The 24,146-nt window shown below is 35.1% G+C and overlaps 1 protein-coding gene across 2 annotated transcripts in view; it reads left to right on the top strand.

Annotated features, from left to right (window-relative positions):
- dvl1b (dishevelled segment polarity protein 1b) overlaps positions 1-24,146 on the top strand; it is a 45,208-nt gene that overhangs the window by 12,343 nt on the left and 8,719 nt on the right. Inside the window, exons 2-14 of one of the 2 annotated variants that reach the window (XM_051912461.1) lie at positions 4,690-4,759; positions 6,878-6,999; positions 12,542-12,654; positions 15,958-16,096; positions 16,244-16,337; positions 17,397-17,466; positions 17,548-17,687; positions 20,157-20,233; positions 20,333-20,400; positions 20,510-20,587; positions 20,665-20,799; positions 22,318-22,485; positions 22,579-22,797. In XM_051912461.1, the coding sequence (XP_051768421.1) occupies positions 4,690-4,759; positions 6,878-6,999; positions 12,542-12,654; positions 15,958-16,096; positions 16,244-16,337; positions 17,397-17,466; positions 17,548-17,687; positions 20,157-20,233; positions 20,333-20,400; positions 20,510-20,587; positions 20,665-20,799; positions 22,318-22,485; positions 22,579-22,797 (1,493 nt within the window). Of the gene's footprint in view, positions 1-4,689; positions 4,760-6,877; positions 7,000-12,541; positions 12,655-15,957; positions 16,097-16,243; positions 16,338-17,396; positions 17,688-20,156; positions 20,234-20,332; positions 20,401-20,509; positions 20,588-20,664; positions 20,800-22,317; positions 22,486-22,578; positions 22,798-24,146 lie in introns of both variants that reach the window. The other variant, XM_051912460.1, reaches the window with a different exon arrangement.

The raw sequence follows: 24,146 nt of genomic DNA, 5'->3' as shown, positions 1-24,146 counted from the left end.
AAGATTCCGCGCTCAAACTTGGCGTCATCAAGCTACACCTTTGTTTTAAATAGGCCAACATTTTTACATATTGCACCTTTAACGTACTATATAGGACATCTGTGTATAAATGATAAACTGCCATTTACAGTAATTTACTCTTCCTCTATATCTCTGTATTTTCTGACAAATGTTGTGTAATCTATATAAATTGTCACAAGGCTTTGCTCTGTCGTGAGATGACGAGAATTTCCATTGCAAAGTACAGATTAGCTAAACAGACACCAACATCCTCACTGAACCTTTTCATTTGAATACATAGTTTCATTTTACATACATGCCCACCTTTCTCAGCTAAACACTCTCTCTTCCTTCTGTCAGATACACAGTTGAAATGGCAAAGGGTCACAGAGGGGCCATGTATATGCAATAATTTTTAAACCGTAATTTAAAACAAATATTTTGTGCCACTTAGTAACTATCTGATGCAGTACTGAACCTTTGACGTTAATTAATACATGAAAGATTGATATCTGATCAATATTCTACTATGTTTGATGTTTCCATAATTTGTCAAGTACAATAGAAGAAAAATGATAAATAAAAATAAATAAGAATTGCAAATTTAAACAGTAATAATATCTATAACAACACTGGAAATTTTTGATTTGGTTCTCTCATTTGACTACGATTTTCTTAGGCAGAATGTTGAAAAACCATGTTGTCTTTACGCAGTAGCTTAAAACTTTCTAATCAAACACTCACTGTGTTGCCATGCAAATGAATTTAAAGACTAGTTTAACATTGTATTAGTTCTTTTAACAGTCAGACAACTTGGAGATGTTCAGGCTTCTAAGCTTCTTACTACTGGTGCTCCATACGTCTGCCGATAGACCCGTTCCAGGACTAGTAAAGGAAATCATCCATGTGGAAGAGAAAATGACATTGTTTAATGCAAGACGATATTGTCTAAGTAATTCCGGACAACTCTTTGTAGCCTCAGATATGAATGTTCTAAAGAATCTCAGTGGTTCTGCCAACCAGCTCTCTTGGGTAGGACTTATGAGCATATTTTCATCATGGAAATGGGTGGATGAGACCCAAACTAGATATTTCAACTTGGATGGGGAATGTGCCTTCATAAACAAGCCTGGATACTGGTATACCGCAACATGTGACAATAAACTATTCTTTGTGTGTAAGAATGTTTCTGGAGATTGGGTCGTAGTCAAAGAAAATAAAACTTGGCAGGAGGCAAAACAACAGTGTGAGATGGATCATGCTGGTATGGTGAAGCGGACAACACCAATATCAGTGCTCTGGTAAATAATAGTTTGGCCTGGATTGGTCTAGCTAGAGTTCCTCTGAAAGCAACCTGGAGATGGGTTGGAGACAATGAGCCTGTCACATACTCCAGATTGTCTGCCACTTTGTTTTGCATGGTCATCGATTGGAGAGGATTCTGGCATGACCGCGTTTGCTTTGAGGAACACCCTTTTGTCTGCTTCAGACAAGTTAACAACATCCCTGAATTCAGTCTGGTCACTGAAAATAAAATCTGGAGAGAAGCTCAGACTCACTGCAAGCTGTTGAACATGAGCCTAGTCATGGTGAAAACCGAAGCAGAATTGACTGCACTAGTGGTGTATATGTATGGCAAACAAAGCTCTTTCTTGGATGGTCTTTACTTTTGGATTGGATTGTATAATAACCCTTGGATTTGGCTTGATAGTGAATCAAAGATCCAATATTGGAACAGAATGCAACCTGATAATCTAGATTCCAAGAACAGAACAATTTCACCAGCCAGACAAGCTTGTGGAGCTTTAAAGGATGGTGAGATGTTCGATGAGATGTGTATGGAGCCACTTCACTTCTTTTGTATGGCCAAAGTGCGCTCTATGATCCTGGTGTCAGAATCCAAATCGTGGATCGAGGCCTTAAAACACCGTAGAGACCGATATGTGGACTTGGCCAGTGTGGCGTCAGTTATGGAACAGCATACGGCTGAGAATAAGGTTCAAGATGTCCCGAGTGATTATGTATGGATTGGGCTGAACTTTCTGGTGGGTAGTTGGATCTGGGTGTATGGGGATAATGTACAGTATGAGAACTGGGTAAATGGCGAAAACTTACAGTGCCCCGTCGCTCGACGCTGTGGTGCCCTCAGTGTAGCAAACGGGAAGTGGGAGGCCAGACCGTGTTAGGAGAGACTGGAATTTCTCTGTTTCCAGACGTAGAGAAGAAAGCAAACCAAAAACTTGCTAAAGTACTATTATAGGAGAGTTTTTGAAGATTCTCAATTTTAATTTATTTTATTTTATTTTATTGCATAATGGTGCCGTAATTTCAAAATAGTTCAAAACATTGTAGATTGTTTGCCTGTTGCTTCATAATTTTTACAGTAAATATTAAATTAATGGCAATTTTTTTAACAAAGGTTTTTGTTAACTGGCATTTAGTTGTTTTATATACACTGCCCTCCAAAAGTTTGGAAACGCCCTAGAAAAGTGGGGTTTTGGACAATATTGGCATGAATCCTTTTTAATTTGAGATAATTTTGCACTGATAAGGGACAACACAAACTATGAAAACATATTTTATTACATAAACAGTTTATATATAGAAAAAACTTACATTTTGGATTCATCAAAATATCCACCATTAGCAGCGATCTGACCTAAACTGGGTTCTAATTGGTTCATTGTATTCTAAACTTAATTGCCAATCAATTGTTGAAGCTATTAAGGTGTGCTGACCCAAAAATCTTTCACAAACCTGGGCCAAGTTTAAACCAGTAACCAGAAATCACAGCTGGCAAAGGGGCATGTCTGACTTTGACATGTATATATTGCCATTATTATGTAATCAAAATGAAAATTATTATTGCTGGTTTTCAATGATAATGTCAAGTTACTTTAATGTATTTGCACCAAAAAATGATAAGGATTTATGCTGATATTGTCCAAAACCACACTTTGCCAGGGGTGTTTCCAAACTTTTTGAGGGCAGTGTAGTTACAGTAGTTAAAATGTTTAGTCCTGATGAAACATTGTACTTGTTTCTGTACAGGTTAATGGAAAACCTTTTTGTCAGGGAAATATTTTATATGTGTAGAGTCAAAGTGATGTCTTGTGAGTGAATAGTTTCAAATCTTAAGTCAAATCTGAATGATTAATTAGTGAATTAGTCTGAATTTGTTCAAAAAGTGGGAACACTTTTGTATTTTGACACATTTGCCATAATAAAATAATACAATCTCTTATTTGTTTTGTCGTTTCCTGCATGTTTAATTGTTTGTGAAATGTATGCTTTCAATGTGCAGTTAAAAGTACATTCAGCTAAAAGTTATCTTTAACAATCAATCAGAAATGTTACAGTATAATCACTCTGACAATGATTATTACATTCCGAACTTAAATGTATCTGTTTTCTTTTTAAGCATTTCCTTTGGAACCTCACAAATTGTTATACTGTAGATGTAGATTCTGAGATATTTGCTTTCTCGTGAGATGAGGAGAATTTCAATTGCAAAGTACAGATTAGATGAACAGACACTAGCATCCTCACATTGATCCTTTTCATTTACATATATGAATATTTTTCTTAGACAAACATGCTTTTTTCTGTCAGATACACATGCTTGAGTTGGTAAAGACTCAGAGGTGTATTCCAAGTCTTATTGAGCCATAAGATAACTTTGTGGACTACACTTAAATTCATTTAAAGGGATAGTTCACACAAAAATCTAAATTGTCATCAATACTCACCCTCATGTTGATCCAAACCCATAAGACTTTAATTCATCTTCAAAAGACAAATGAAGGTATTTTTAATGCAATCTGAGCGATTTCTGTCCCTCCACTGAAAGACAAAATTATGTTCACATTTGTAAAGAGATTGTAAAATAAATATATATGTATCGAGCGATTTAATCCAAGTCTTCTGAAGAGACACAATTGCTTTATATGATGAATAGATTTAATTTAGGCTTTTATTCATATATAAACATTGATCCACAAATGTGCACTCAGATTTGGTAAACAGAAGCTCAAGCATGCTTGCTTGATGCGCGAGAACCAATGATGTTCATTTCCATGTGTCATACCAACAAGTTTGAGCTTCCGCAAGTACCAATGAGGTTTGTTCTCACGTATCAAGCAAGTACGGTTGAATCCACTGAATAATGTTTATATTTGAATAAAAGCTTATATTAAATCTGTTCATCAAATAAAGCGATCGAGTTTCTTCAGGATTAAACCGCTCCAATTAAATGAACCATCAGAATTTTGGGTGAATAGACTCTAGACTCTGGTGGGATAGAAAACTTTCAGATTTCATTCAAAAATATCTTCATTTGTTCCAAAGAAGAACAAAAGTCTTATGGTTTTGGAGCAACATGATTGAGTTGACACATTCATAACAAGCTGTCTTGTGAGATCCTCACCATATGCCCTCTATTCAAATCCGTTGTGACAGATTTGCAATTAGCAAAGTCAGTCTAAACAACACATTTAAACAGGATCACAGTTACACTTCACACAACAAATGAAGATGTTATCTAGTCCTGTGAGCTCATTTGTCAGCACATGGCGGTAGATGTTGAATACAGCAATAGTATGTGCAACATGCACAACCAATGCAGCAGTTTCATACAAACACACTTCTAATTAATTATACATGCCTCTCTTTTTCTTTGTGTCCCTGCAGGGTTGTCAAAGAGGAAGTCTCGGACGATAACGCCAAACTGCCTTGTTTCAATGGGAGAGTGGTGTCATGGGTGAGCTGTGATAACCTCCGCCTTATATAACATCTGAATCAGAGTGGAAAAAGGCAGGCAGTCATGCATTCATACTGCACGTCGTAAGAAAGATGCAGCATATGTGCTAAATCATATACTGGACATCAACAGTTTAAGTTCTCCGATTCATTATGCTAATTAAGTCTGAAAGGCACTTTGAAGTCGGATCGGCTCTAAAGTGTAATGCATAATTCAGGAAATTGCGTTCTGCTGGATGCCATTTTTATTTAGTGCCTTTGAGGCCTTTGCTTGTTGTAGTCTTTTGTCATGAGTTTAGAACAGTTCAAACATTCGATTCGTCCAAACTGTGTGAGGGATGAAGAAGCGGCACTTGATTTTACTTAAAGGGTTCACCCTTAAATGAAAATTCTGTCATCAGTTACTCTCTCATGTTGTTCCAAACCTATAAGACTATCATTTATCTCCAAGACACGAACAAAGAAATAGATTTCTTCCCCTCCATTGAAGTCGTTTCACCCCAAACTCTGAAGGTTCAAAAAGTTCATAAAGAGATCGTAAAATAAATCCATATGAATCGAGCCGTGTTATCCAAATCTTCTGAAGAAACATGATCGCTTTATATGATAAACAGATTTAATTTAGGCTTTTATTCACATATAAACACTGACCAGCAAACATACATAGAGCAGCCCTCAAATAGGGGAAATAGAAGCTCAACTGTACTTGCTTGGCGCGCGAGAACAAGCCTTATTGGTTCAAACGTGCTGCCGTGACATGCGAGAATGAACCTTATTGGTTCTTGCATGTTGAACAAGAATGCTTGAGCTTCCATTTACCCAATTTCAGTGCATAAAGACTAAATGGTAACACTTCAGTATGGGGAACAATTCTCACTTTTAACTAGTTGCTTATTAGCTTGCATATTGGCCTGTTTATTAGTACTTATAAAGCACATATTAATGCCTTATTCTACATGACCATATTCTACATCTCTAAATCCTACCCCATACCTTAAACTTAAATGCTACAAAACTAACTATTAATAAGCAGTAAATTAAGAGTTTTATTGTTTATAGTGAATTTGTGTTCCCTATACCAAAGTGTTACCGACTAAATTAAATTTGGTCAATATTCATATTCATGCATTTTATTCATATTTCATGTTAATCATTTATGGCTTATCAATATTACTTTTGATTTCATATATTCATGTACTCCTACTCCATATATTAATCCTCATCATATTTTCAAGTATTTACTCTTTATTGTACTCCTTTATGGTTATTCTTCTTTTATTTTTAAGAGTATGTATGCTTGCTATATTCAATTTCAACATGTTTGTGGTTAGATATTGGACGCCTGCCAAGTACTGCAGAAGCGATGATATTTTGCTCATTTGAACTTGATGTACCTTTATATCAAAATATGTCTGTTTCCATTTCTTCAGACATGTGATAATGCAAGATCTGCAAAACCCCCTTAAGGGTGTCAAAACAACACCTTTTGTACATTTGACTAGTCACTCTGACATAATGGATAAATCTATTTGACCTTTTCTTATTAGACCAAAACATAAGTTTGAGTAGGATGTAAGTTTTCCTATGCTTATGGTATAAAACGGACTGGACCTTTGATAGTTTTTAGCTTTTCTTTGCATTTTCCTTGGCTCTTTCTGCTTCTCGCATCTCTTCTGCGTGCTTTTGCTTCTCTTGTACCTCTCATTTCATTCTGCAAATGTCTTAATTTTGTTCTTTCTTTCTCTGATCTTCATCTTCATCTGTTAGATACAATACTCTCGATTTTATTATTAACTATTAATTTGTTTGTCTCTATAATTTTTAATTATTAAATTTGTTATTCCTTATTCAAATTTGATCTCTGACATAATCGCCTGGATCTCATTGCCTCAAGTTTTTGCATCAGTATAAAGCAATCATGTCTTGGAAGAGTCTTGGATTAAACCACTCAATTCATATAGATTTATTTTAAGATCTCTTTATGAACATTTTGAATCTTCAGGGTTGGGTTTTGGAACAACATGAGGCTGAGTAATTGATGACAGAATTTTCATTTTTGGGTGAACTAACGCTTTAAGTTCATTTTTGTGTTAATATGCATTTATTTGTCTGTTCGTAGCTTGTATTGGCTGAGAGCTCCCACACAGATGGGATGTCGGTGTGCACTGACAGTCATACTGAGCTTCCCCCACCGCTGGAGAGGACGGGAGGCATCGGAGACTCCAGACCCCCCTCGTTCCAGTGAGTAACACACATGCATCCTGTGCAACACCCTCCAGAACAAATTCACTAAACAGATGCCTATATACGCTATACTAGATTATAATAGCAGCATTTTCCATCCTCTAAAAATCAGTTATTGTTTCATATTTTCTAATCTAATCTAAATTTTTTGGTTTCTGTCGATATTGAATATATTTAATTGTACATGCTCATTTTTTTTTATTAGCTTTTCCATCAATTAAGACTGACTTATATTTAGTCTTATTGAATTATTAAATATATATACAGTACATTATAATGTTATTATGCCTAAATTCACTTGTAGCATTTAAAATGATACATTTAGTGTTTTATTTTTAATTTAGACAGAATAACTATATAAGTATATACATTTTATATCTATAATATCGTTTGAAAGTTTGAGGTCAGTCCTTTTTTTTTTAAAGAAATTAATACTTTATTCAGTAGGGATGCATCCATTAAAACTGATATTAAAGACATTAATAATGTTTAAAAAATTTATTTCAAATAAATGCTGTCTTTTAAACTTCCTATTCTTCGATAAATCCTGAAAAAAACAAAAATTATCATGGCTTCCACAAACATTTTAAGCAGCACAACTGTTTTCAACATTGATAATAATAAGATATGTTTCTTGAGCACCAAATCAGGATATTACAATGATTTCTGAAGGACATGTTAATATTTTAACATATTTTAGGGCATTTGCGTAAATCCTTTAGTGAATCAGGAGCTCACATGCTCAGTCAAACTCATTATCCTGAACTTCTGATATATAGTTTGTTTGTTCCATTTGGATCGATTCCAGGTTCAGTTGAAATGAGAAATGATATGATCTCTTGATATTTCGATGATATAATTGTATTATATAACTGAATCATGTGTGCCTGGTCAAGTGTAATGTTTAGTGTTCTCTGCACAATAGTTATTTAATAGTTAATTTTATGCTGTCATTGTGTTTTATGCTCAACCACTGAAAACATCCATTTATAGCATGCACCAGATGTGCTGATTATCTCACATGATCGAACACACACATACACACTCACATTAGCAATCCACTCTTTCCCTCTCACGCAGTCTGCATTCTGCACATGCCATGTCACCTTCACCTGCCCACACACTTTATACACCTCCAAGCTTCTGAGTCTTTTGAGGTGAAATCAGACTCTCTGCTCACTCATGTACCTTATTTGTCTCGTGTACCTCTACAGCCTCATCTGAAAGGCTCAAGTACCCCTTCATCCACATCAGACCAGAAATGGATTCATTTTTAAAGCATGTCTGGTGTTTTTTTTGCCTTTTTGCTTTCTTGCTTAAAGGGGTAGTTCACCCAAAAATGAATTTAATTATCCTAGGTGTATATGACTTCTTTCAGACAAACACAATCAGAGTTATATTAAAAAATATCCTGTCTCTTCCAAGCTTTATAATGGTAGTGAATGACGCTCCTGATTTTGAAGTCCAAAAAAGTGCGTCCATCCATCATACAAGTAATCCATACAACTCCAGGGGGTTAATAAAGGCCTTCTGAAGCAAAATGATGGGTTTTTGTAAGAAAATTATCCATATTTAAAACTTTATAAACTAACTATAGTTAATAACTAACTTCTGGCTGATTTCCTACACAAGTCGACTTGCTGCAAAAGAGTAACCTTTAAACAAACCTGCAACGAACTCTTATATCAAAATCCTCTGACATTTTTTCTTTAAAAATTCTCATTTTAGACTTCTAATTTGTTAACCGCTCTTTTGTTTGCTCTATCATCTGCGCTTCTGAGTTCGTCAATACATCATGTGTCAGTTCAGAGGTTACTCTTTCGCCATAAGTTGAATTGCATAGGCCATATGCCGGGTTATTTTAGTTTATAAAGATTTAAGTATGGATATTTTTCTTACAAAGACACCCCAGGTGAATAGTGTAAAATAATTAACTAATAGATATCACCATACTTCTCCAGTTGATTGGTTACATTAATGATGCCATCACTTGCTATAGGAAATTTGATCATTTCTGAAGTCGTAATTATGAGCTTATCGCAAGTTTCGACATGAGAGGGCGTTCATATGCAATTTTTTTACCTAGGAAAATAGTATTTATGATAATTACGATAGTTTGTGAAGAAAGCATAAGAATTGAGTAAAAAATTGTAAAAGTTTTCTAAAATATTATGTTTAAATATACAAAATAGGCATTATCGAATTAAATATTCACTAATTCGCATACATTTCCAGAACAGAAATCTATAAACTGTATTAAGCCAGGTTAAAAATCTTGTTTCATTTTGTCGACTTATTAGAGTAAGAGGTTTTTACAGAACAGATGTCTCTTTTTATCACCCAATAAATCTGAAAATACTGAAAAAACAGCCAGAAAAATAAAAAATCACCTTGTTTTTAGGAATAAAATGCATAAAATCAGGTAAATGATATAGTAACAAACCCCTCTGTAAAAACCTTCAGAATATAGATAGTGTAAAGTTCGATGTAAGTGCTACCAAAGAAGAGTTTTTTGGTAGTCCACTAGTCTGAAAAACATGTTATGAAAAGCCAAATAGCCCAAAATTGAACGGTGCATGAAAAAAACATGTTTTTGGCTGTAGTGTCTTGCCTTAAAAAAACAAAACAAAGTGTGTTAAATAAAAAATAAAAAAAATCATGACAATAATCACAATTAATTATTTTAATGTATTGACAGCTCTAAAAAATTGTATTTGCAATTTTGGTTTTAAAGCAAAATCAACTTTTTTTTTTAAGAAAATCCCCTGAAACCTGCTGAAGTAACCCCTGGGGAATGTTTACCCCCGGTTGGGAATCCCTGATCTACATAATAATCTCTGTTGAGGATGTAGGAATATCAACAGCAAAAAGAGAGCAAATCCCTTTGGCTCTTGCACCCCCACTGGGCTCAGTCATCCAGAAAGCATGAGACACAAATGTTGAAGGGAGTTGTGGTAAACAATGAGTGGTGTATCTGCCCATAGCAGAACATCCCAGAAGGGACCTTTGTAAATCTGCTTCACTGTTATGCAACGGCATGACCAAATATAAAATTGTTAATGTTTAAGATTTTAGTGTCCAAGGATAAGAGAGGACAGGGAGAGACATCTTATGCATCTTCATAGAAAATGACTAGATCAGACTTAATTTAATTGTTCTGTACAGTTAGCATCTAACCAGAAGTAGAAATAGTAATATATTATTGTGCAAGTGCAAATAGGGTGCAGAAGGCAAGAGTCAGTACTGTGCAGATGAAAAGGGATATAAATAGAAAAGGTGCTTTGAACAGTGATGATAGTGTAAGAATGTGTATAGGTGATGTGAGTTCATTAAAATAGCAAAAAATAGTAAAAATGTTCAAGGACAGGATTGATATAGTAATAATAATGAGGTATTTTTATAATGTATGATACATGCACTGTACAAAATGCCTGTTAAATTACTGTTTTTTCCTGTAAAATATACTGTAATTCATAGTTTTTACCTGAAAAAATGGCAGCATACAGTAAAATTACATATAATGCAATGTTCTGCCATTCGCATTTTTTCATTGTTTGTGGTAAGGTTTTTAATCTAATTGTTCTATAAAAGTTTCAGCCATTTTTTACAGTGTGGAACATAATTATTGCAGTCACACACTTACACATCCAGTACCTTTTATAAGGCAAGAATATTGTATAGCAGCATATATGAAGGAAGCATACAGATGTATGTTTTTCAACTCTCAAATGACATGATATCCAGAAAAATGCAAGTTAAAATGAATCCATTGCTGGTTTGGTGTTGATGAAGGGGTAATTGAGCCATACATTTGGAATGTACATGTGAGGAAACACTGATGTAGATCACTAGTGCTGATGCTGTGATATTTCTGCCCTCTTGTGGCTGATTTTTAACCTGTACAGCAAAGCACAAGCTCATTGGATTATATAATTTTTGATTCCATGTCCATGTTACATTGGTTGACTGATTCACTGCTTACACATTTGTATCGCATAGTGCATTCATGCAGTGTACCTCACATTTTTAGAACAATAACAATAATATGCTGTATTAAGAGTCTTAAATTCAGCACAATTGCATTTATGTGATCAAAAATACAATACAGTAAAACAGAAAAATACAGTAAAAATAGAAATGTTGTGAAATATTATTACAATTTAAAATATTTAAAATGTAATTTCTTGCTGTGATGGCAAACTGAATCTCAGTGTCACATGATCCTTCAGAAATCATTCTAATATGCTGATTTGATGCTCAAGAAACATTTTTTTTTTTTTTTTTTCAGTGTGTTAAAGACAGTTATGCTTAATATTTTTTGAAAACTGGTACATTTTTTCAGGATTTTTTGATGACTAGAAAGTTTGAAAGAACAGCATTCATTTAAAATAGGAATCTTTTGTAACATTAAAATGTATTTACTGTGCATTTTTGCTAAAAAAAAGGTATTAATTTTTCAAAAAGAAAATTGTACTGACCGAAATTAAAAATTAATGAAAAAATAATTAAAAATTAATTTAAAAAAAAAAAATGAATCATTTAAATTATTATTGAATGCAATGTATTTTTATGACATCAACATGTTTGAAATTGAAAAAAACTGAAAAAATGTTTTTGAATATCTTACTGCATGTACCAGTATATGTCCTCTTTGGCTTACAGCCTATTTAAAAGTATTATATCTTCCACCTTGGAAAGGACAGACTCACTTTTTGGCATGTGGTAATAAAAATGCAAAGGTTTATCGCATTCAGGGGTCATGATATATATATGTATTATTTTTTTTACACAGACCTTTATAGGACACCTTTACTATATTAAGACTGGTGTGCGTGAGGCAGTTGGTTGGTTGAAGGGTTTGTTAAATCAGCTCTGCTCAGAGTACATATGGTCCCTCTCTAAATAGTGTTAAAGTAACACTGAAGCAGAGTTAAAGTTAATGAGATAATTAAGCAATTAATAAGGCTGTGACTTAAGTCACTTGTAGTTTTTGTGTTTTTTCTTATTTCTTCAGTGATTCTGCTTGTTAACAGCAGGTGTTCATCACTAATGCACAATCATCTTTTAATTTATTGCTTAATTATCTCATTAAATTTAACTCTGCTTCAGTTATTTTAATGCTATTTAGAGAGGGACCATATGTACTCTGAGCAGAGTTGATTTAACTCTGGGGATTTTGCTGTGTAGTGAAGGTGGAATACATTTCTCACCTCACTCAGGTTTCTACTGAAAACACATATAGTTCTTGCACAAAGACACACTTGCCTGCCCCAGGGGTGTAATTCAGAAACCGATCTTTCATGATGAAATACCCCCTATGTGTCATTACCATTATTCTCTCTCTCTCTCTCTTGCTCACTCTCTTCCCCTTTCTGCCCTTCTCACAAAAGCTAAAATAGTCTGCATTCCATCGCTTACATGTATATCTTACATACACATAGTTGACATGCACATACAGTATGAGTATCAGATAATACAGTTGTTGCAGTGTTTTTCAGAGCTCATGCTGCATATGTTTCTGTTTGTGTGTTTGCTACAGTGCTAATGCAGTGAACAGCAGAGACGGTCTGGACACAGAAACTGGAAGTGAGTCCGTTCTCCGGCACCGCCGAGAGCGGGAACGAGAAAGGACCAGACGGAGGAGAGATGACTGTGAGTGTAGCTACAAGATTATGCCTAAATACTGTAACTTTTATCATAGGCAGGGTTCCTACATTTACCATTCCAAAATTTCATACTTTTCCACACTCAAATTGATTTTTCAGACCATATTTAACATAAACGGTCCATTATTTTCAGATTTATAGCTGGTATATAGTACAGTCTTCTGTAAATATTTTATTTTCTCTGTTTTATTCATTGTCTTTCTCAAAGTGTGAAAACAAGCACTTACATGATGAGAAGAAACCTAAAACGTTTTATAACCTGCGTATATTCACCTCTGACATCAGTTTGATACTGTAATGGTGGTTTGATGTTGCACGATCACCAAACAGCAAAGTACGGTCTGATGTACATGATGGTTTGCTCCTTTATCTGTTGCTAGTTTGAGTGGTACACGCACATTCATTTAGTGAAGTTCAAAAAAGAGATTTGCTTATGGTAAAAACAAACAGTTTTCCATACTGAAAATGTGCGCCTGTCATCTTCAACAATCACTAAACTTTTGCCATGCTTGTATGATAAATGTATTTTTATATTTTAGAAAACTGAATAGGAGTGTGGAAACACAAATATTTTTCCATTCTTTGTTTTCTTTTTTCCATACTTATCCAGACCTGGATAATACTTTTCCATAGGAACCCTGCATAGGTGACCAAATCCCTGCTGTACATGCCACAAACATGCATTCTTACACAAAGTTGATATAATCATGGCTTGATCCTACCCTGAGCGTGACAAATCTTTTACGCCCTCTTATGTACGATATTTTCCTCAGTGGTGTGATAAATATATTTGTCTTTTCAAACTGAGGTCACCTCTTTTTGTGTATGTTTTTTTTTCATATGTATAGTGGTGTTTCCATCTTTGTCTTTTTGTGTATGCATTTGTTTGTTTTCATCTCATTTGTAAAGTCTTAATTTATCCATAATTACCTACCATGACAGACTGAAACGACTTCTTTAAATGTGTTCTCACATTAATATTATGGAAGAATACAAATAAAGCAATCTGTCATTTAAATGACATTTAACAGACACCCATTGTACACTTTGTTTCTCTTTTTTCTTTGTTCTGTATTTAATCTTCCATTGATTGTTTGCACAATACATAACTGCACAAATACAAACATTTTTGCCATTGTACATTGTTTGTTAAAATACTTATTTACAACAACATGCCTTAACAGAGCAGAATCACACACCCTTCCTGTCTATTCAACATAGTCCTCACCCTAACAAAACAAATGCTTTCTCGCACATGCACAAACACACCCAGACCTCTCACAATAATTTATCTGTGTGTGTGTGATGGTAGTGCAAGTCTCTCTGTTGGCCCATTAGTTCCTGCTGATCATTAATCAGTGTGGCTTAATTAGGTGGCCAGTCTGGAGACATTGTCAGTGGTGACAGTCTGAGTTCACAATTAATAGGACAAAAAAGAGAAACAAATATTAGGTTTACAAGAGGCACTCTTCCTCTGGGAATAGCCAGGCAGTAGCTAGGGATTCTGGGCCTCTGACTGAATTTTGTGCTTTGGCCATTTTCAGATTTTTCAACAAAATGCAAAGCAGGGATGCGGATTTATTTATATCCTTTTTTTTTTTCTTTCTTTCTTTTTTTTTTTAAATGCTAAACACACAACAAAGAATTTACACATATAACAAGACAACATAGGCTATTAAATAAAATAAAAAAATATTTTTTAGCTGTCCTAAATGTTTTAGATGTTTAACAGTTAATCAGGCGTAACATTTATTTATTTATTTATTTATTTATTTCCACGCATACAAGCTAACGTCACACTTAAGACAGTATCTTCAAATTTCTGTTTAGAGGCTTTTTTGTGTTTGTGAAAACGGTCCATTGTCTCGACGTGGGCAAATATTGCTTGTAAATTAGAATTGCACATAATGATCATTCTCATGCTCGAGCAGCGGATACAAAAATCGCTGTCCGCGCGCTGCTGCTGTTGATGAATGACACTGCTCGTCTGGCGAGAGGCGCGAGCAGAAGGGGCGGATAATAAATTCATATCGCGCGCTCCCGCGGGAGTTCTGGTGTCTGTGTAGTAGTTTATTTGTGGGCACCGGCGGAGAGAAGCTCTTCTGTCGTTAGCGCTTTCTGAGGTAAGGCGACTTCACTTTATATAGAAGTATTTTATTTAAAATAAACAAAGTTTGCGTTTTCATCCTTATATGTTTTGTTGTGCTGTAATAGTATTAATTTATCAGGAAGACATGCGTGTGTTTTGGGAAGAGTAAGTGAAAATGGTATGACTATCTACAGAATGCTAGAGTTGACAAAAATATAATAATAAAATAATTTTCTTAATATTTAAAAAATATTGAAACATCCTTAAAACATGAGTTCAAAAAAATTTAATTATTGGCTTGTTTTCGTATAGGCCTTTAAAAAAATAATAATAATAAATTAAGAATAAACTAAATTTTGTAAGAATGAAATTATTTGGGAATTTTAACTAGCATTTGAAGAATTAATTTTCAGTAGATTGTAATATGATATATCTTTATACATCACTCATGTGATATATTGTTGTATTATCCCTCTAAACATGTGATATATCTTTAGACTGGGTTTAAATAGGCTGCTTACACAAATAGTGGTGATGTATTGAGTACTTTGTTTCCATTTCGTTGCTGGAAGTCAAATATGGCTCTGTAATGGATTGCCTAGTTTGCTAGATGTAGATGTGCATATATATCGCCATCTTTTGTAGCTTGTTTTGCTCTGCATCTGTAGCCTGAATTAAAAAAAACAACATAAATTATATTTTAAAACACATTTTGTTCTCCATTACTCTGTCTTGTGCATTATCAATTTTACTTTCCCTCCACATCTCTTCTGTTCTTCTGCCTGTGTTTTGTTAATCAAACTTTCATCAAACTAATTTAGTAAAGACTGCAAGATAAATAAAGCACTAAAGACTGCCTTCAAATTCAAAAGACTGGCATATGAGTGAGCATATTGGGCAGTATGAGAGAGCGATATCAGCGTAGTGAAAGAAGCACTGGCAGCCCAACTCTCCTGGAGTGTTTCGGGTTCCACCAGAGACAATACACAAAGCCAGGCTCACTGAGATGTCACCGCCTCACCAGAGCCTTCCAGCCAATCAGATGCCACCCTGAGGCAGAGCCACGCCCACGGGAGTGTATGTTTTCCTCTTTTTTTAAGTTTGTCACTCAAGGTGCGATCAAGCCATGAATATATCCAAATATATGGTTCTCTTTGTTAGTGTTTTGTTGTTTCACAAGCTCATGATTGTTGTTCATAGTCCCACGTGTGAACGGTCACACAAAAGCCGAGCGGGTGGTGAGGGACACGGCCATGGGCTGTGACAGTGGCTCTATGATGAGCAGTGAGCTGGAGTCAAGCTCCTTCATTGACAGCGAGGAGGATGAAGATGCTAGCAGGTTTGGTTTGGATTGATTAAAAGCATAAACTTTGACATTTTGTTTTTGCTGTGTGCTAGCCTTCTAACTGACTTATTATTAAGTCTTGGCTCTAATTGTATATACAATAATCAAACTGTTCTTCTCTCCTATGTTCGTCTCTCTCAGGCTGAGCAGTTCCACAGAGCAAAGCTCTTCTTTTCAGTTAATGAAGAGACATAAGCGAAGGCGTCGGCGACACAAAGTGGCTAAAATTGACAGGGTTAGACGTGTTTGTGTGTGTGCACCTACTTAACCATATATTGGGGACAAATTTGTACCCAGAAAAGAGCTAAATCTCACAAAAATCCAGTTAAAAGTTTGGAAACATTACTATTTTTAGTGTGTAAAAGTCTCTTATGCTCATTAACGCTGCATTTATTTCATAATAAATACAGAAAAAACAATAATATTGTGAAATATTATTACAATTTAAAATTATGGTTTTCTATTTTAATGTACTTTAAAATATAATTTATTTCTGTGATGCAAAGCTGAAGTTTCAGCATCATTACTCCAGTCTTCAGTGTCACATGATCCTTCAGAAATCATTGTAATATGCTGATTTATTATCAATGTTGAAAACAGTTGTGCTGCTTAATATTATTTTATAACCTGTGATACTTTTTCAGGATTCTTTGATGAATAAAAAGTTAAAAAAAATATCAGCATTTATTTAAAATAGAAATCTTTTGTAACAATATACACTACCGTTCAAAAGTTTGGGGTCAGTAATTTTTTTTCTTTCTTTTTTTTTTTGAAAGAAATTAATACTTTTATTCAGCACGGATGTGTTAATTTGATAAAAAGTGATAGTAAAGATTTATATTGTTAGAAAAGTTTTATATTTTGAATAAATGCTGTTCTTTTTAACCTTTTATTCATCAATTTATTCATCAAAGGTTCCAAAAAAAAATAACAGTTTCCAACATTGATAATAAATCAGTATATTACAATGATTTCTGAAGGATCATGTGACACTGAAGACTGGAGTAATGATGCTGAAAATTCAGCTTTGATCACAGAAATAAATTATATTTTAAAGTATATTAAAATAGAAAACCATAATTTTAAATTGTAATAATATTTCACAATATTATTGTTTTTTCTGTATTTATTATGAAATAAATGCAGCCTTAATGAGCATAAGAGACTTCGTTCAAAAACATTAAAAATAGTAATGTTTCCAAACTTTTGACCAGTAGTGTATATCATTGTGTTTTTTTGTATGTGGCTTGGCTTTTTAGGGTCTCATGTATCTCCTTTGCTTTTGTATCCACAGTCATCTTCCTTCAGCAGTATCACCGATTCAACCATGAGCCTCAACATCATCACAGTTACCCTCAATATGGGTAAGATCAGCTTGCCTTGTACATGTACACATACAGTATGTCACAAATTCATCACTTCCGTGTTCTCTCTCATTTGCACAGAGAAGTATAACTTTCTCGGCATCAGTATAGTGGGCCAAAGTAACGATAGAGGAGATGGTGGCATCTACATCGGCTCTATTATGAAGGGAGGAGCGGTGGCAGCAGATGGGAGGATAGAGCCAGGCGACATGCTGCTGCAGGTAGACTGTAGTCTGGAATGGCACTTCTTGTGAAAAGAAGATTTTTTTGTAGAAGAATGTTTGTAACCGAACAGTTTTAGTTCCCATTGACTTCCATTGTATTTTTGACCATACATTGGAAGTCAGTGGGAACTAAAATTGTTTGGTTACCAACATTCTTCAAAACAGGCAAATGAAAATTTTCATTTTTGGGTGGACTATCCCTTGAAAAACACCTAATAGATCAGTTTTTCAGTTCCAAAAGCAGATTAGTGTAATGCAATGGATTGGTGTATTAAAGCGATTAAACACTGCAGGGACATAGGGCTTGTATTTACATTCGTTTTTAGGGATGAAATTTGGCCTCTGGCTCTGAGTTTAGAGATTGTCTCTCAATCCAGATACAGCCTTCCAATGCCTCCAGCAGCTGCTGATCCCTGTTGAGTGGCAGATTACAGTTATGGTTATGGATTAGACTGCATCTTTATATTGGTGTGGCACACTGATATTAGGAACATTACCTCAAGGTATATGAGTATTAGATCAGTTAAATGTCAATTTTTTTGCTGCTTTTATTTACAGGAATTTAGAAGGTCCCAGTTGACCTTGGTATGAGTTTCTTGCAGGGTGTAAATGAAAAATAGTGCCAAAGGGTCTGATTTTGCTCGGATGCTAGCAAGGGTTATATATACTCTGCCCTCCAAAAGTTTGGAAACACCCCTGGCAGAGTGTGGTTTTGGACGATATCAGCATAAATCTTTATCATTTTTTGGTGCAAATACATTAAAGTAACTTGACATTATCATTAAAGACCAGCAATAATAATTTTCATTTTGATTACATAATAATGGCAATATATACATGTCAAAGTCAGACATGCCCCTTTGCCAGCTGTGATGCCTGGTTACTGGTTTAAACTTGGCCCAGGTTTGTGAAAGATTTTTGGGTCAGCACACCTTAATAGCTTCAACAATTGATTGCCAATTAAGTTTAGAATACAATGAACCAATTAGAACCCAGTTTAGGTCAGATCGCTGCTAATGGTGGATATTTTGATGAATCCAAAATTGAAGCTTTTTCTATATATAAACTGTTTATGTAATAAAATATGTTTTCGTAGTTTGTGTTGTCCCTTATCAGTGCAAAATTATCACAAATTAAAAAGGATTCATGCCAATATTGTCCAAAACCCCACTTTTCTAGGGCGTTTCCAAACTTTTGGAGGGCAGTGTAGTTTAAAAAGTTTTTTTTTTTTCTCAACCAAACTGCCATTGTTGCCAAATAGATTACAATTTTTAGTTTAAAAGTAAAGGTAATGTAAGGCTCGGTTTCCACATTGGTTTCACGAAATGAACATAGGGAAGATTGATAACGCAGGACTTCTGTGAACATTTTAGTGTGATGAAATTGATTGAAATGTACAGTTTGGACTAATTCACAGAGATGAAATTTACTTTAATCAAGTGGTTCTCAACCTTTTTGACTCCAAGAACCCCCATAGTTCAACACAATATTCAAAAGGTCCCATAATTTTATATTTTTAAGAATGTTTTACTTACAATTTCTACTCAATAAAATATATAAGAGCTTGGAATAACTAGAAAAAATATATATAAAAATACCCATGGCCTTTTAAGATTTATTTTATAATTTTTATTATTATTATTATTTTATATATAGATTTGACTTTTCTAGGTATAGAAATCACACTTTTAAAATTACTTTAAAATAATGTATGATTAAAATTGATGATGACTAACGTTTTAGTCCCTTGTGTTCAGATTGACCCCAAACTTTTACAGAGCGATTGCATAAGGAAATATACATTTCTTATATGATAAACTATATATCATTTTTTTTATTTACTTCTCAACTATGCATTTATGCTGTGTTTTTGTGGATATTTTGTAGTTTTTTACCTATTTACTGCACAATTACTTAACCATGCCATAAATTGTCTTATGAAAAATGTATTTTTAATTAAAAAATCACTTTAATGATGAACTTAATTAAATCTAAATTGTATTTGGACATTGCTGTATGTGTTAGGGATAGAATACTACCATCTACAGGTTTGTGGAAAAACTTTAGGAATTATAGTTAAAGAAAGAAAGTGCAATGACCACATATATCCAATAGAGGTCAATAGGGACTTCATTTTTCTTGATGCTTCAACTTCTCACAACTTTATGATATATTTTGTGAACATGCTTGTTCCATGTTGCCTTTGTGCTCTAGTATTAGCCCTTCATTTATGTACCTTTAACGGTGATTTTTTTTTTTTTTTTTACACACCTTTAGAACAACCAAATCAAGCCCAGATTTTTTGTGCATGTTTAGATAGATTATTTAGGAAAAGTCACAGAGTCTCAGAGTCTCTCCCTGATTGAGAATCACTAGTTTAATGGCACCTATGCTGCTGAATTTTAAAAAGACACTGTTGCCCAGCCCTAATGCTAACATATGTGTATGCCACATTTTGACTTGTAGGTAAATGATGTGAACTTTGAAAACATGAGCAATGATGATGCTGTCAGGATCCTCAGAGAGATTGTCTCAAAGAATGGGTAAGAATAAACATGAGAAAGATGTCTGAATTGTAACACTGGGCATTAGGCTTAGATGTAAATGTGTTTTAACTAACCATTGTACTTGTCTTCTGTAGTCCCTATCAGTCTCACTGTTGCTAAATGCTGGGACCCTTCCCCTCGCAGTTACTTCACAATACCCAGAGGTCAGTACACACAAACTCTGTCTACTTTTCTTTCAGATAAACATAAGCTAGATATGGAAAAACTTGTCCATCTGACTTATCTGACCTGTTTCTCTCTCCCCCCCCAAAGCTGAGCCAGTTAGACCCATTGACCCGGCTGCATGGATTTCACACACTACTGCACTTACAGGGTCTTACCCACAAAACGGTACAGTCTTTTCTCTCTGACAGATCATAACATTTCTTTTTTGTTGATAATCCTAATCATCCTGTTGTCCTCCACAGAGTTTGACGATCTCCCTCTTACGGTGGGAAAAACAGACATGGCCACCATCGTAAAGGTGATGCAGCTCCCAGACTCAGGACTAGAAATAAGGGACAGAATGTGGCTGAAGATTACTATAGCTAATGCTGTAATAGGTAAGATGTCTTTTTGCGTTCATCACCTGTGAAAAGATCTCACTCAAGTTATGACTGTTGAAAAATGTGTAAAGCAGTGTTATTTTAGTATTGAGATACTAATATATTTTTTAGTAATATTTGGAATTAGATTTTTTTTAATATTTTCTGTTTTCATTTGAATTTTTTAAAGTTTTAGTAATTTTGCTGTGTGTTTGCCATTTTTAATACATTTTAATTTGTCTATAATTTTTTTTATTAATTTGTATTTCAGTTTTAGTCACTGTGGCACGTCGAGTCACATCACAGTCACACTTTATTAACTACTATATACTTGCATCAAAAAAATAATTGTTAATTACAATGTGTACTTATTGTGTTCATGTTGTATTGCAAACACTGATATTGAGGTAGGACACAGGTTACAGGTTTGGTGGTATGGGTAGGTTTGTCGGTGGGTTAAGGGGTAATGGAGCGTTTAGCAGTGTAGGCTCCTTGATTATGATTTCACTTTTTTAACTTTACTTAGTGTTTAATGGAGCTGTTTGAGCATAAACAATGTCTGCAAAGTTACGACACTCAAAGTTCAATGCAAAGGGAGATATGCTTTCCGGGTTGGTGACATCACAAACCCCAAAATTTACATAAACCCCGCCCCCGGGAACACGCAACAAAGGGGGTGAGGCCATGTTGGGCTGCTTTAGAGAAGAGGAAGAGATGTTGTTGAAGTAGAGTGCTGTTACCATGCCGTCATTTTTTACGCCGGACTGCTTCACAAACGAGGATCAATTCAACACTGGATTTGCACAAAAGATTAGCATGACGGCACATGATAGTCGATGAGTTGAATCAACTCCACAGCAACTACATAAATTTATCCACTAATCATTCAGAAACGTCTAAAAGTTGTAACTTTTTCCTGAGTCTCTCCATCAGTGTCGACTCCGGTTTGAACAATGTAAGGCTGAACACCGTTACTGACAATCCTCATTTTGGCTGCGTGAGATTCTCCAGCTTTGTTGTTGTTGAGCAACCAAAGCATGTGCTGTTAAAGCTCCGCCCTCTTCTGGAAAGGGGGCCGGGAGCAGCAGCTCATTTGCATTTAAAGGGACACACACACAAAAAACGGTGTGTTTTTGCTCACACCCAAATAGGGGCAAATTTGACAAGCTGTAATAAATTATCTGTGGTGTATTTTGAGCTGAAACTTCATACACGCATACACCAGAGACTTATATTACATCTTGTGAAAGGGGCATTATAGGTCCCCTTTAAATATAATTACAATGTAAAAACATGTATGTACACAATAAGTGCATTGTATCAAATAATTAATTTAAATTTTAGTACATAGTAGTTAAAGACACTTAATATAATGTTACCTGTTAAACTAAATGAAAATGAAAACTTTTTTATATTTTATTTCAGGTTTTTTTTATTTAAAGTAACAAAAATGCATTTTTTTATGGTTTTAGTTTTGGTTGACTATAATAACCTTGGTGTATAGGTGTTTATCTGTCTGGATCTCGCATGTTACAGGAGGTGATGTAGTAGACTGGCTGTACTCACGGGTCGAAGGATTCAAAGACCGGCGGGATGCCAGGAAATACGCCAGCAGCCTGCTGAAACACGGCTATCTGAGACACACGGTCAACAAGATCACCTTCTCTGAACAGTGTTACTACACATTTGGAGATCTCTGTCAAAGTACAACACATCTCTACATTTCCTTTCTGCTTTTTATTTATCCTCACAAACAAAATGTTTCCAGCTCTTTATAATTTCCGTCTTTCTTCTTAGATATGGCTACACTAAACTTGAATGAAGGATCGAGTGGTGCTGGTTCAGAGCAGGACACATTGGCCCCTCTCCCCCCTCCGTCTACTAACCCGTGGCCCATGGGCGGCCAGCCCTTCCCCTATCCACCCTTCTCCACAGCGCCCTCTGGTTTCCCCCCAGGATATTCCGACCCCTGCCACAGTTTCCACAGTGGCAGCGCAGGAAGTCATCACAGTGAGGGTAAGTAGGGAAAGGTCATCCTTGACTTCAGGTTACTGGATCACAGTTAGAGCATCCAAAATAAATCTCAGCCTAGTACAATACTGAAATAATAAGATCTTATAGTTCAGCTCATACATAAATATTTATTTTAAGGTTGTTGTAAATGTATGAAATATCTGATCCTGCATTATGCGTTTGCTTACACTCGATCTAGCTGTTTTTGAATGCAAGAATTATGAAAATATGAAGCTTTACACATCCCTAATATGAATTTCATGCATGACTTATATTATTTATATACTGCTATCCCTGCACACAAGTTATTTTATGAAATTATTGTCTTCAAATATGGTCGGCCCGTTCTAGCTGTAGTGTTTTGTGGGGTCCCTAGTTTAAAACCTTTCAAGCATCTCTCAGATTATTTTCTTCTTCATTTCTGGTCACATTTTAAAAATTGTTTTCTATCAGCTGACATCAGCTCATCATGATTTCACCTTGCATTCATCTCATTCTCTAGTGCTTTTTGCCTTCAACACTGATGCAGTGCACAAACACGTCTTTCTCAATCCACTGCTTCACATTAACCTTCACCTGTTGCTCATTTCACACATGCCATGCTCTGGCGCAGTGAAGATGTCAGGAAGGAAACTCAGCAGCCTGTTGTGTGTGTTTGAGTTGCCTGTAGAGAGCAGTTAAAGAGTGATCTGCCATCTCTTGAGTGAAGTTTTCGGATGTGTTGTGTGGTTCGAAGCATATGGATAGGCCCATGAAAGCAGTCAAACAAAGTAAAACTAGGGCAGATATGGAGAGACAATTAAAATATTTGGTAACACTTTACAATAAGGTTCATTAGTTAAACATTAGTTAATGTATTAAAGGGTTAGTTCACCCAAAAATGAAAATTCTGTCATTTATTACTCACCCTCATGCCGTTCCACACCCGTAATACCTTCATTAATCTTCAGAACGCAAATTAAGATATTTTTGTTGAAATCCGATGGCTCAGTGAGGCCTGCATAGCCAGCAATGACATTTCCTCTCTCAAGATCCATTAATGTACTAAAAACATATTTAAATCAGTTCATGTGAGTACAATGGTTCAATATTAATATTATAAAGCAACGAGAATATTTTTGGTGCGCCAAAAAACCAAAATAACGACTTATTTAGTGATGGCCGATTTCAAAACACTGCTTCAGGAAGCTTCGGAGCGTTATGAATCAGCGTGTCGAATCCGCAGTTCGGAGCGCCAAAGTCACGTGATTTCAGCAGTTTGGCAGTTTGACATGCGATCCGAATCATGATTCGACATGTTGATTCATAACGCTCCGAATCTTCCTTGTTTTTTTTGGCGCACCAAAAATATT

This window comes from Ctenopharyngodon idella, chromosome 11, assembly GCF_019924925.1.
Source record: "Ctenopharyngodon idella isolate HZGC_01 chromosome 11, HZGC01, whole genome shotgun sequence".
Taxonomy (NCBI): Eukaryota; Metazoa; Chordata; class Actinopteri; order Cypriniformes; family Xenocyprididae; genus Ctenopharyngodon; species Ctenopharyngodon idella.
The sequence above is the reverse complement of the archived record's forward strand: the minus strand, read 5'-3'. Positions and strand labels throughout refer to the sequence as shown.